The sequence below is a fragment of the Dendropsophus ebraccatus genome, chromosome 14 (genome assembly GCF_027789765.1).
Source record: "Dendropsophus ebraccatus isolate aDenEbr1 chromosome 14, aDenEbr1.pat, whole genome shotgun sequence".
NCBI classification, from domain to species: Eukaryota; Metazoa; Chordata; class Amphibia; order Anura; family Hylidae; genus Dendropsophus; species Dendropsophus ebraccatus.
In genome coordinates this window covers 56,224,772-56,239,064 of record NC_091467.1, presented here as the reverse complement: position 1 = coordinate 56,239,064, position 14,293 = coordinate 56,224,772, and the positions used below count along the sequence as shown (strand labels likewise).

Sequence of the window (14,293 nt, the reverse complement as noted above, 5' to 3'; positions counted from 1 at the left end):
AGTGGCAAAGGCAGAAAGTATTAAAGAGATCCAGACAGATCACATTTATCAAGATGGTTGGACTTAAAGGGATACTCCCAGTAAAAAATGTTTTCTTTAAAATCAACTGGGTAAATATAGGGTAAAGTGTTTGTTACAACAATGGTATCAAATGTATGAATAATTGCAAAGTAATGTCTTCTGTAACACAGTGCTAGTGGTTTGCTATGTGCAGAAGGGGTGGTAGACTCCCTTTAAGGGGGTACTCCACCTGTGATTGGCTGAGCAGACCACAGAGCAGTGTGGAGGAGGCCAGAGGAGTTGAGTATGCATGGTTTCTAATTTTCATCTAGAAAACCCCTTTAAATGTCATAATGAGGGCTGTTGTGGGGGCACTGTAATGGCTGGTCTAAAGACACTATAGTATTATCTTAATAAATACAAAAACACTTTGGGGGAGATTTATCAACCATGGTGTAAAGTGAAACTGTCTCAGTTGCCCCTAGCAACCAATCAGATTCTACCTTTCATTCCTCACACTCTTTGGAAAATGAAAGGTGGAATCTGATTGGTTGCTAGGGGCAACTGAGCCAGTTTCACTTTACACCATGGTTGATAAATCTCCCCCACAGTTCCTTTTTATACAGCGATTCTTATCTTTGCTGGAAGAGGAAAGTGGACGTTATTTGTAATGTGTCTGTACAGACTATGCTGCCAATACTGGACAAGAGAATGATTCATATTCCTCTGTGTAGAAGTGTACTGAGTGATTGTTAAGGGGACAAGTAGGTTGTTCAGCCTGAAGAGCACTTTATGGCGCTGTTTCATAGTAATTTAATACCTGATTATCCTCCTGACATAAACCTGAGAAAAGTGTGAACAGCACCTGATTATGCTCATTAATGAAAGGGATAGTTCAGCAAAAATGTTTTCTTTAAAATCAGCAAGTGCCAGAGATTTCTAATTTAATTCTATTAAAAAAAATCTCTGGTAGTTATGAGCTGCTGTATGTCCCGCAGGAAGTAATGTATTTGTTCCACTCTGGAGAGCAGGAAAGGTTCTCTATGGGGATCTGCCACTGCTCTGGACAGTTCCTGACATGGACAGAGGTGGCAGCAGAGGGCACTGTGTCAGACTGAAAAGAATACACCACTTCTTGCAGGACATACAGCAGCTGATAAGTACTGGAAGACTGGAGATTTTTAAAAGACAAATTACAAATCTCTGGCACTAGTTGATTTAACAGATGAACGACACCTTTAAAACTGCCTATTTTACAGATCTAGAAAGGACCCACAGGGGCACTGCAATGGACTAAGGGGAAGATTTATCAAACTAGAGTAAAGTAGAATTACCTTAGTTGCCCCTAGCAACCAATCAGATTCCACCTTTCATTTTTCAAAGACTCTGTAAGGAATGAAAAGTGGAAGCTGGCAGCTGTCCATACATACATACATACATACATACATTAGGTGACAACAACAAAACTCCATATAGTGCTGTTTATCTGTGTAAATGACAGATGGATATTGAGACTTAAAGGAGAAATCCGGCCAAAATAAATTTTTGATATGTTGTTACTTATGAAAAGTTATACAAATTTCCAATGTACATTAATTATGGGAAATGCACATATAGGGCTATTTCCCTTAATTTAGTAGATCAGGAAGTGTTAGAATTCTCTCAGATCCAGTGACGTCACGACGAAAGGTGTAATTCCTATGGAATTTCCAGCAGGGGGCGCTCTCTATATAGAAGTCTATGGAACTTTATTGTTTCTATGGATTTCTATGTAATGTAATGTAATGTAGTGTACAGTGCTTTATTGAATGAATACATCTATGGAATAGTTTGGGGAGCAAGTTTCCCTGCTACCCAAAGTATTGCATAAATGTATTCATTCAATACATTAGGATATCACAGTAAGCCCGCCGATCCGCCGCATATACACTGAACTACAGCTCCCATCATCTGCTTATAGTATGAACAGGTGATGGGAGCTGTAGCTGGGTAATGGATATCACTTGCCTGCGATGCCACTGCTTAGGTTCCCAGCAGGAGGAGTAGGGGGGAGCGCCTCTGTGTACTGAGCGGCTCCCCCCTGCGCCCGGCGGCATAAGCAGTGGCATCAGCGGCAAGTGATATCCACTGCTTATGCCGCCGGGCGCAGGGGGGAGCCGCTCAGTACACAGGAGCGCTTCCCCCTCCTCCTCCTTCCGGGAACCTAAGCAGTGGCATCGCAGGCAAGTGATATCCATTACCCAGCTACAGCTCCCATCACCTGTTCATACTATAAGCAGATGATGGGAGCTGTAGTTCAGTGTATATGCGGCGGATCGGCGGGCTTACTGTGATATCCTAATGTATTGAATGAATACATTTATGCAATACTTTGGGGAGCAGGGAAACTTGCTCCCCAAACTATTCCATAGATGTATTCATTCAATAAAGCACTGTACACTACATTACATTACATTACATAGAAATCCATAGAAACAATAAAGTTCCATAGACTTCTATATAGAGAGCGCCCCCTGCTGGACACTCCATAGGAATTACACCTTTCGTCGTGACGTCACTGGATCTGAGAGAATTCTAACACTTCCTGATCTACTAAATTAAGGGAAATAGCCCTATATGTGCATTTACCATAATTAATGTACATTAGAAATTTATATAACTTTTCATAAGTAACAACATATCAAAAATTAATTTTGGCTGGACTTCTCCTTTAAAGCAGCTGACACATGTGGATGTTACAATTTCATCCATTATACTGCTACTGTATTCTAAGACCTGTAATACCGGTATACAAGAGACTTACACTATTCAAAAAAAAAAAAAAAAAAAGGGACGCTTATACAACACTATATGATTCCAAGTAAGGGTCTGTCCACACGTACAGACTCGCAGTGTAAGTCTCGCTGTGAGTCTGTCAGGTCCTGGCAGTTCACTGTCACTACATACTCACAGAGGTCTGAACGACCGCTGCGTGTATGTAATTCTGCAGCCCCCTTAACCCTTTATGCTTACGCCCGGCTCCCGCTCAGCTGTGTGTATAAACATTACCTCTCCTCGCTACACGGGGTCCCGCCGTACTGCTCTCCCGCCCAGCCAATCAGTGGCTGCGGCTGGGCAACACACTGATTGGCTGGGAGGGAGAGCAGGAGCCGGGACACCGTGTAGTGAGGAGAGGTAATGTATACAGACACAGCGGGCGGTGGCAGAATTACATGCTTGCAGCGAGGAGAGATAATGTATACAGACACAGCGGGCGGTGGCAGAAGGGGTTAAGGGGGTGGCAGAATTATATACTCGCAGCGGTCGTTTAGACAGCTGCGAGTATATAGTGGCAGGGAACTGCCAGGACCTGACAGACTCGCAGCGACATTTACGCTGCGAGTCTGTATGTGTGAACTGACCCTTAATCAGACTTCTGTGAAATCAAGCAACACCAATCAATCAATTTCACATGCAATTAGCAGGACACACCCAATAAAGGAGTGATTCTGCAGGTGGGGGCCACAGACCACTTCTCAGTACCTATGCTTTCTGGCTGATGTTTTGGTCACTTTTGAATGTTGGTGGTGCTTTTACGCATGTGGTAGCATGAGACGGACTCTACAACCCACACAAGTGGCTCAGGTAGTGCAGCTCATCCAGGATGGAACATCAATGCGAGCTGTGGCAAGAATGTTTGCTGTGTCTGTCAGTATAGTGTCCAGAGGCTGAAAGGGCTACCAGGAGATGTGGAGGAGGCTGTAGGAGGGCAACAACTCAGCAGCAGCAGCGCTACCTCCGCGTTTGTACAAGAAAGGACAGGAGGAGCACTGCCAGAGGCCTGCAAAATGATCTCCAGCAGGCCACAAATGTGCATGTGTCTGCACCAACGGTGCAGTGATCTGCTGCCTGCAACTTCCTTCAGCATTGCAGGTTTGTCAGTGGGTCAGTAATGGTGTGGGGTGGCATTTCTTTGGAGGGCCCCACAGCCCTTCATGTGCTCGCCAGAGGCAGCCTGACTGCCATTAGGTACTGAGATGAGATCCTGAGACCCTACACTGATGCGGTGGGCCCTAATGCAGGACAATGCTAGACCCCATGTGGCTGGAATGCGTCAGCAGTTCCTGCAAGATGACGGCATTGAAGCTATGGACTGGCCGCCTGTTCCCTAGATCTGAATCCAATTGAGCACATCTGGGACATCATGTTGCACCACAGACTGTCCAGGACTTGGCGGATGCTTTAGTCCAGGTCTGGGAGGAGATCCTTCAGGAGACCATCCGCCACCTCATCAGGAGCATGCCCAGTTGTTGAAGGGAGGTCATACAGGCCGTGGAGGCCACACACAAAACTGAGCCTCATTTTGACTTGTTTTAACCCCTTAAAGGGGTTATCCAGCGCAACAAAAACATGGCCACTTTCCCCCTACTGTTGTCTTCAGTTTTGGTGGGGTTTTGAAACTCCGTTCCATTGAAGTGAATGGAGCTTAATTGCATACCACACCTGAACTGGAGACAGCAGTAGGGGGAAAAGTGGCCATGTTTTTGTAGCGCTGGATAACCCCTTTAACGACACATGATGGGTATACCGTTATAATAGAGCACCGATCTGATGGATCAGTGCTCTATTATATACACAGCATTGATCTTAATGAGAGATCAGTGCTGTGTATATAGAAGTCTCCCAGGGGGCTTCTAATTACTCTGTGAGAACAAAAAGTGTTTTTATTAATAAATAACCCCCTCCCCTAATAAAAGTCCAAATAATCCCCTTTTCCCATTTTATAAATAAAAATAAATAAATAAACAAATATGTTTAGTATCGGAGCGTTTATGGTCGCATCAAATCCAGAAAAAATGTAACAAAAAGCGATCAAAAAGTCGCATATGCCCAATCAAGGTACCGATAGAAAGAACACATCATGGCGCAAAAAATGACACCTCACACAGCCCCATAGACCAAAGGATAAAAGCGCTATAAGCCTGGGAATAGAGCGATTTTAAGTAACGTTTATTTTCTGTAAAAGGCTTTATTTTTTTATAAGCCATCAATTAATAAAAAAGTTATACATGTTACACATTGTTTTAATCGTACCGACTTGAGGAACATATATAACATGTCAGTTTTTCCATAGGACACACGGCGTATAAACGAAGCCCCCCCAAAGAAAAAGAATTGCGGCTTTTTTTTCTCAATTTCACCACGCATATAATTTTTTTCTGGTTTTGCAGCATATTTTATGCAAAAATTTAGCCTGTCATTGCAAAGTACAATTAGTGACGCAAAAAATAAGGGCTCATGTGGGTCCGTAGGTGTAAAAATGCAACTGCTATGGCCTTATATACACAAGGAGGAAGAAACGAAAACACAAAAACAAAGGGATTAAGGTAATTACATTAAAGTTGGATCAGCCTGGAGTGTTTTTCTTCTTTCATTTTGTGTGTGACTTCAAATCCAGGCCTCCACTGGTTAATAAATGTGATTTCCATTGATGATGTTTGTATGATTTTGTTGTCTGCACATTCAATTTGTACAGAACAAAGTATTCAATGAGAAGATTTCATTCATTCAGATCTAGGATGTGTTATTTGCATGTTCCCTTTATTTTTTGAGCAGTGTACAATGCGGTCACACCATGACCACTACCATTAGCACCATATGGTAACTAACTGGGTAACTAACTGAAATCCTTTACTAAAACCAATGTTCCAGAACTACACTCGTCTCTAGCAATAGAGATATTGTTGCATGATACAGAAGTGGGATGCCAGTCCTTTATTAGTCTGGTCTCTCCCCAATTACCTGTCTGGCAAGGGTGACCCCACCAGAAGTATAACTCCCACCGGCATCGGCAAGGTGAAGGCACGAAGAGGGAGCCCCTCCATCCTAACTCGATTACCTGCCCCAACCCTAAATTTAGCTTCCCTTAGTTAAAACCCACCTAGAACTCCATGAAACTGTGAGCCTGTCCCAGCCCGATACCCTTACCAGCGCAGGCCCACCCCAGCCATCTAACACAGACCCTCCCGTCACCATTTCCAACCTAGGCCCACCCCAGCCCCCTAATGCAGACCCTCCCGGCACCCTTTCCAGCCAAGACCAACCTCAGGACCCTAACAACCACCTTCCCAACGCTCATCCCAGCACCCTATCATGGATCTGTCCGGTGCTGTTCCCAGCACCCTAACACAGACTCCCCGGGCACCCATCCCAGCCCTGTCCCCGGACCCAGCAACCTTCCCGACCTAGGCCTGCCCCAGCCACCGATCATGGACCCATCCAACGCCCTTCCTGGCCTAGGCCTGCCCCAACTCCCTAACACGGATCCTCCGGATACCCTTCCAGCCCATGCTCGCCCCTGCCTCCTAACACGGACCTGCCTAATGCCCTCCCGTGCCCCTAACATGGATCCTCCTGGCACCCTTCCTGGCCTAGGCTTGCCCCAGCCCAACACAGACCCCCCCCTTAACGTGAATCCCCTCAGCCCAGATTTGTCCCAACCCAATTGGGACCCTCCCAGAGCCCACCCTAGCCCCCTAACGTGGAACCACCCACTGCCCTTACCAGCCAAGGCCCACCCCAAACGCAGACCCACCCGGCACCCTCTCAAGCCCAGGCTCACCCCAGCCCCCCCAATGGATTTACAACGTGTCAGGGAGTCGCTATATCACTTTTAGGGTGGGTTCACACTGCGGAATTCCGTCGGCTGTCCACGCACCTTTCCGCTGGCTCCATAGACACCATTCTATGGGCCGGCGTATTCCGCTATCCGCCGAAAGAACTGACATGTCACTTCTTTCGGCGGATAGCGGAATACGCCGGCCCATAGAATGGTGTCTATGGAGCTGGCGGAAAGGCGCGCGAACATACTGCGGAATTCCGCGTACATTATCTGCGAGAATTCCGTAGTATGGACCCATCCTTACTACGTATTTTTTGTTTCTGAACCCCAAATAAACATTAGCTTTTTTCTTTTTACCTACACTGGAGATTTCACCTACTTCTATGTGCAGTCAATTCTCCTGGGATAAGGCTCGAGCTCCTCTCCATGTATCGGTCCTAGAATCTACATATACACTGCTCCCAAGGCCCTGCTCTCTCATATATACTGCTCCTATAGACCACTCTCATATATACTGCTCCTATAGACTAGGGCCGTCTTAACAGCATTATGGGGCCTTGGGCAGAGGTGCGAATTGGGCCCCAGCCCCCGCGGCCGCCGCCATCAAAACCCCCCCATCTTTGCAACCCCGCCCCTTTAAACTTTAATTCACAACACAGTCTCTCAGCAGTGCAAAAACAAAAAATAACCGTGCGTGCCTCACCAAACCAGACCAGGTTGGCTTCAAAGTATCCAAAAAACGCAATGGAGACAGCACTTCCAACAGCAATCTGCAGGGTCACACCAGTGCAACATGTCTCATATATACAGAGGGGCAACAACATGACTATTATATATGAGAACCATGTTGTCTCCCTGTATGTATACTGTGTAATACAATATACAGGGAAACAACATGTCTCATATATACAGAGGGGCAGCAACATGACTATAATATATGAGAACCATGTTGTTTCCCTGTATGTATATTGTATAATACAATATACAGGGAAACAACATGGCTTATATATAGAGAAGGGCAAAACAACATGTCTCATATATACAGAGGGGCAACAACATGACTATTATATTATATTATATATGAGAACCATGTTGTTTCCATGTATACAGAATACAGGGAAACAACATGGTTCATATATAATATAATAGTCATGTTGTTGCTCCTCTGTCTATATGAGACATGTTGTTTTGCCCTTCTCTATATATATGCCAGATAACAAGCAACAAATATTACCACCGCATACTGACTAACACCACCGCTGCTACTGACTAATCCACTGTACACAGATCACTATCACCTCATCCAGTCATATAGAGGTACCCAGCTCTACACAGGTTCTGTACACCATATACATTACAGTGCAGATACATCAAGTGACTCACATGGGACGTCTTCTCTGATCGGAGTTCTTCCCTTTTCATCTTCTTTTCCATTTGCCCTGTGCCATTATGAGAACTTCTCTGAGCCACGAATCCACAGAATCTGCCAGACAGACATATTAGGCTCCACACTCTGTCACCATCCTCATCTCTCTACACACTGCACATCTGTATTGGCCCCTTAAAGATAGCTCCCCCTGTATTACCCCCTTATAGATGGCTCCCCCCTGTATCCCCCCCTTATAGATGGCTCCCCCCTGTATTACCCCCTTATAGATGGCTCCCCCCTGTATTACCCCCTTATAGATGGCTCCCCCTGTATTACCCCCTTATAGATGGCTCCCCCTGTATTACCCCCTTATAGATGGCTCCCCCCTGTATCCCCCCCTATAGATGGTTCCCCCCTGTATTACCCTCTTATAGATGGCTCCCCCCTGTATTACCCCCTTATAGATGGCTCCCCCTGTATTACCCCCTTATAGATGGCTCCCCCTGTATTACCCCCTTATAGATGGCTCCCCCCTGTATCCCCCCCTATAGATGGCTCCCCCCTGTATTACCCTCTTATAGATGGCTCCCCCCTGTATTACCCCCTTATAGATGGCTCCCCCCTGTATTACCCCCTTATAGATGGCTCCCCCTGTATTACCCCCTTATAGATGGCTCCCCCTGTAGTACCCTCTTATAGATGGCTCCCCCCTGTATTACCCCCTTATAGATGGCTCCCCCTGTATTACCCCCTTATAGATGGCTCCCCCTGTAGTACCACCTTATAGATGGCTCCCCCCTGTATCCCCCCCCGTATAGATGGCTCCCCCCTGTATCCCCCCCCCGTATAGATGGCTCCCCCCTGTATCGCCCCTTATAGATGGCTCCCCTGTATTCCCCCCTTATAGATGGCTCCCCCCTGTATCCCCCCCTCGTATAGATGGCTCCCCCCTGTATCCCCCCCTATAGATGGCTCCCCCCTGTATCCCCCCCCCCTCGTATAGATGGCTCCCCCCTGTATCCCCCCCTATAGATGGCTCCCCCCTGTATCCCCCCCCCTCATATAGATGGCTCCCACCTGTATCCCCCCCCTATAGATGGCTCCCCCCTGTATCCCCCCCTCTCTTGTATAGATGTCTCCCCCCTGTATCCCCCCTATAGATGGCTCCCCCTGTTTTTCCCCCCTTGTATAGATGGCTCCCCCCTGTATCCCCCCTATAGATGGCTCCCCCCTATAGATGGCTCCCCCCTGTATCCCCCCCCCTCATATAGATGGCTCCCACCTGTATCCCCCCCTATAGATGGCTCCCCCCTGTATCCCCCCCTCTCTTGTATAGATGTCTCCCCCCTGTATCCCCCCTATAGATGTCTCCCCCTGTTTTTCCCCCCTTGTATAGATGGCTCCCCCCTGTATCCCCCCTATAGATGGCTCCCCCCTGTATCCCCCCTGTGACAGCGGGCAGGGGCCCCCTAGGACACAAGGGCCCCCGGGCAGCCGCCTCCCATGCCCAATGGGTAAGACGGCCCTGCTATAGACCACACTCTCATATATACTGCTCCTATAGACCACACTCTCATGTATACTGCTCCTATAGACCACATTCTCATGTATACTGCTCCTATAGACCACACTCTCATATATACTGCTCCTATAGACCACACTCTCATGTATACTGCTCCTATAGACCACTCTCATATATATACTGCTCCTATAGACCACACTCTCATATATACTGCTCCTATAGACCACACTCTCATATATACTGCTCCTATAGACCACACTCATATATACTGCTCCTATAGACCACTCTCTCATATATACTGCTCCTATAGACCACACTCATATATATACTGCTCCTATAGACCACACTCTCATATACACTGCTCCTATAGACCACACTCATATATATACTGCTCCTATAGACCACACTCTCATATACACTGCTCCTATAGACCACACTCTCATATATACTGCTCCTATAGACCACTCTCATATATATACTGCTCCTATAGACCACACTCTCATGTATACTGCTCCTATAGACCACACTCTCATATATACTGCTCCTATAGACCACACTCTCATATATACTGCTCCTATAGACCACACTCTCATATATATACTGCTCCTATAGACCACACTCTCATATACACTGCTCCTATAGACCACACTCTCATGTATACTGCTCCTATAGACCACACTCTCATATATACTGCTCCTATAGACCACTCTCATATATATACTGCTCCTATAGACCACACTTATATATACTGCTCCTATAGCCCTGCTATCTCATATATACTGCTCCTATAGACCACACTCTCATATATATACTGCTCCTATAGACCACTCTCATATATATACTGCTCCTATAGACCACACTTATATATACTGCTCCTATAGCCCTGCTATCTCATGTATACTGCTCCTATAGCCCTGCTATCTCATATATACTGCTCCTATAGACCACACTCTCATATATACTGCTCCTATAGACCACACTCTCATATATATACTGCTCCTATAGACCACACTCTCATATGGACCCGCCTGCTGCTACCACTACTTACAGCAGCCCCTGCCCCCTGCAGTTCTACCACAGAAACTTATTTAGTCAAGTCTTTCCTGACACGTCTATGGTCACTGCGGGTGTAAAACTACAATTCCCAGAATGCAGTGCGCGCGGACCGGAAGTTTCTCTGCTGCAGGAACTGGGCAGAGTGGCGGTTAATGTGAGTGTCCCTGATAACGAGTAGCTGCACGGCCATGGTGGGAGGGGAGGAGACTGGGGAAATCTCGGCTGCCATGGTAACAGGGGGACGCCGCTGCGGGGCGCTGTAATGGGCGCTGCACCCGGCAGGAGCCGTGTATGAGGCGGCAGTATGGTGAGTGACCCCGCCATCAGGGCTCTGTGTTACTCTCCAACAATCACTCACCTATGTCTTCTCTGTATTTCAGGCGTCCAAAACTAAAGCTGGATTGAAAGGTGAGTGTAGTGCTTATGCCCAGATTCATACATGACTGTGAGGCGGTTCTTCTTAAAGGGACCGTACACCATCTTCACCCAGGATGTCATTTATGGCATTTTGCAGCATTTATTTACAGCATGCCAGCCATAAGTGGGAAATTTGTTCTAACCACAATAGTGTCACTATAGCAGGAGAGCCCCATGTTGGGGATTCCTGGTCACTACCTATCATGTACTGTCTCTGTGATGGTGGGCCGCTGATCTCAAGATGGTGAGATCCCTGCAGTCACTTCTCCCCTACCCTGTGGATAAGGAATAATTTAAGTCAGAATACCCCTTTAAATCTGCATTGGGGAAAAATCTGCAGTGTATAAATCTGGGATTCCTATTGAAAACAATTCTCTATTCCAGGGGTACTCAACAACTTTTAGTGAAGCTCCACTTAGCGGGGTCTATTGTCAGGTGAAGGTCCGAGCTGAACATCAGTAGTAAACGTGTTTGGTTACTTTTCACAAATGTTGTTGAACTATTTACAATACAAACTGGCATTTTTTTCTCTCTCACCTGCCCTTTGAAATTAGGTACAAAGGGGGTGACTGTCCCAGAAGTATATAGACCCCCTGTGCGATGCCATAGTGTATAGCCTCCCTGTGTGCTCCCCCGGAGTATATAGCCCCACCGTGCGCTTCTCCAGAGTATATAGCCCCCTGTGCGCTCCCCCAGTAGTTTATAGCCCTCCTGTTGCTCCCCCAGTAGTATATAGACCCCTGTGCGCTCCCCAAGTAGTATATAGCCCCCCTGTTGCTCCCCCAGTAGTATATAGAACCCTGTGTGCTCCCCCTGTAGTATATAGCCTCCCTGTGCGCTCCACCATTAGTATATAGCCCCCCTTTGTGCTCTCTTAGTAGTATAAAGCCCCCCTGTGATCTCCCCTCAGTAGTATATAGCCCCCCTGTGCTCTCCCCCCAGTAGTATATAGCCCCCCTGTGGTCTCCCTCAGTAGTATATAGCCCCCCTGTGGTCTCCCTCAGTAGTATATAGCCTCCCTGTGCTCTCCCCCAGTAGTATATAGCCCCCGTGCGCTCCCCCAATAGTATATAGCCACCCTGTGTGCTCCCCCAGTAGTATATAGCCACCCTGTGAGCTCCCCCAATAGTATATAGCCCCCCTGTGCTCTCCCCCAGTAGTATATAGCCCCCCTGTGTGCTCCCCCAGTAGTATATAGCCACCCTGTGAGCTCCCCCAGTAGTATATAGCCCCCCTGTGCTCTCCCCCAGTAGTATATAGCCTCCCTGTGCTCTCCCCCCAGTAGTATATAGCCACCCTGTGCTCTCCCCCAGTAGTATATAGCCCCCCTGTGCTCTCCCCCAGTAGTATATAGCCCCCCTGTGTGCTCCCCCAGTAGTATATAGCCACCCTGTGAGCTCCCCCAGTAGTATATAGCCCCCCTGTGCTCTCCCCCAGTAGTATATAGCCTCCCTGTGCTCTCCCCCCAGTAGTATATAGCCTCCCTGTGCTCTCCCCCCAGTAGTATATAGCCTCCCTGTGCTCTCCCCCCAGTAGTATATAGCCCCCCCTGTGCTCTCCCCCCAGTAGTATATAGCCCCCCTGTGCTCTCCCCCCAGTAGTATATAGCTCCCCTGTGCTCTCCCCCCAGTAGTATATAGCCCCCCTGTGCTCTCCCCCCAGTAGTATATAGCCCCCCTGTGCTCTCCCCCCAGTAGTATATAGCCCCCCTGTGCTCTCCCCCCAGTAGTATATAGCCCCCCTGTGCTCTCCCCCCAGTAGTATATAGCCCCCCTGTGCTCTCCCCCCAGTAGTATATAGCCCCCCTGTGCTCTCCCCCCAGTAGTATATAGCCCCCCCTGTGCTCTCCCCCCAGTAGTATATAGCCCCCTGTGCTCTCCCCCCAGTAGTATATAGCCCCCCTGTGCTCTCCCCCCAGTAGTATATAGCCCCCCTGTGCTCTCCCCCCAGTAGTATATAGCCCCCCTGTGCTCTCCCCCCAGTAGTATATAGCCCCCCTGTGCTCTCCCCCCAGTAGTATATAGCCCCCCTGTGCTCACCCCCAGTAGTATATAGCCCCCCTGTGCTCTCCCCCCAGTAGTATATAGCCCCCCTGTGCTCTCCCCCAGTAGTATATAGCCCCCCTGTGCTCTCCCCCCAGTAGTATATAGCCCCCCCTGTGCTCTCCCCCCAGTAGTATATAGCCCCCCCTGTGCTCTCCCCCCAGTAGTATATAGCCCCCCCTGTGCTCTCCCCCCAGTAGTATATAGCCCCCCCTGTGCTCTCCCCCCAGTAGTATATAGCCCCCCTGTGCTCTCCCCCCAGTAGTATATAGCCCCCCTGTGCTCTCCCCCCAGTAGTATATAGCCCCCCTGTGCTCTCCCCCCAGTAGTATATAGCCCCCCTGTGCTCTCCCCCCAGTAGTATATAGCCCCCCCTGTGCTCTCCCCCCAGTAGTATATAGACCCTCGCTGTGTGCTCCCTTATGATCATTTCATCGGCTTATCATTGTCTCTATTACACGGAGCTATAATTATCTGAAATGGGCCCATTTGGGCAGTTATCGATCCGTGTAGTAGAGACAATGATCAGCTGGTTGTTTCTTCAGGCCCAAACCTAAAATCATCAGGCGCCGACCGTGCATCGCTACGTGTAATAGGGCCCTGTCAGAGAGGAACATAGGTGAGGTCAGGTCAGGGAGGAACATTGGTAAGAACCACTCAGATGTATTGTTTTCTCTTACCTTCTATTCATACAATCAGTCTTGATGCTTCTCTCTCTCTCTTTGTCCCCAGAGTCTATAGATGATGTCCTTGGAGACCTTCTTGGTGATGATGGTACGTCAGGCTGCCTGGAGACAAGGCTAAGGCTATATTAAGGGGGGGGGGGGGAGGTATTCACTGTTTCACGGTTAAATTATATTGTCAAGGTAAGGTGCAAGATCAAGAAAAATACTACAGAAACCCATGATAAATCCAATAATAATAATCATAATAATAATAATAATATATTTATTTGTATAGCGCCAACATATTCCGCAGCACTTTTTTCTATGCATACAGTACAGAGGTATATAATACACAGTTAAATAATTAAAATAAATAAAAATACAAAGTATAAACGAGACCTGCTCATTGGAGCTTACAGACTACAACTTGGGTTGACACCAGGCATAAGTGCTTCATTTGTCCATGGTCCAGCCATTGTACATAGTTAGAAATACAGGATGAGCCAGCAACAACGCCAATATCTGATTGCAAGTAAACATAAAGAGTGCAGGAACCATCAGAGAGAGAGTGATGGGGACCACAGAAGGGTGAAACAAGTTTAGCTAATGTTAAAAGCGAGC

The 14,293-nt window shown here is 47.6% G+C and overlaps 1 protein-coding gene across 3 annotated transcripts in view; it reads left to right on the top strand.

Annotated features, from left to right (window-relative positions):
* Positions 1–10,665: 10,665 nt before the first annotated feature.
* Positions 10,666–14,293, top strand: part of FBF1 (Fas binding factor 1) — a 37,985-nt gene continuing 34,357 nt past the window's right edge. For all 3 annotated transcript variants that reach the window (XM_069951756.1, XM_069951755.1, XM_069951754.1), the window contains exons 1-3: positions 10,666–10,855; positions 10,929–10,956; positions 13,740–13,781. In XM_069951756.1, coding sequence (XP_069807857.1) covers positions 10,853–10,855; positions 10,929–10,956; positions 13,740–13,781 — 73 coding nt within the window. In that variant the 5' untranslated portion in view covers positions 10,666–10,852. The remainder of the gene's footprint in view (positions 10,856–10,928; positions 10,957–13,739; positions 13,782–14,293) is intronic.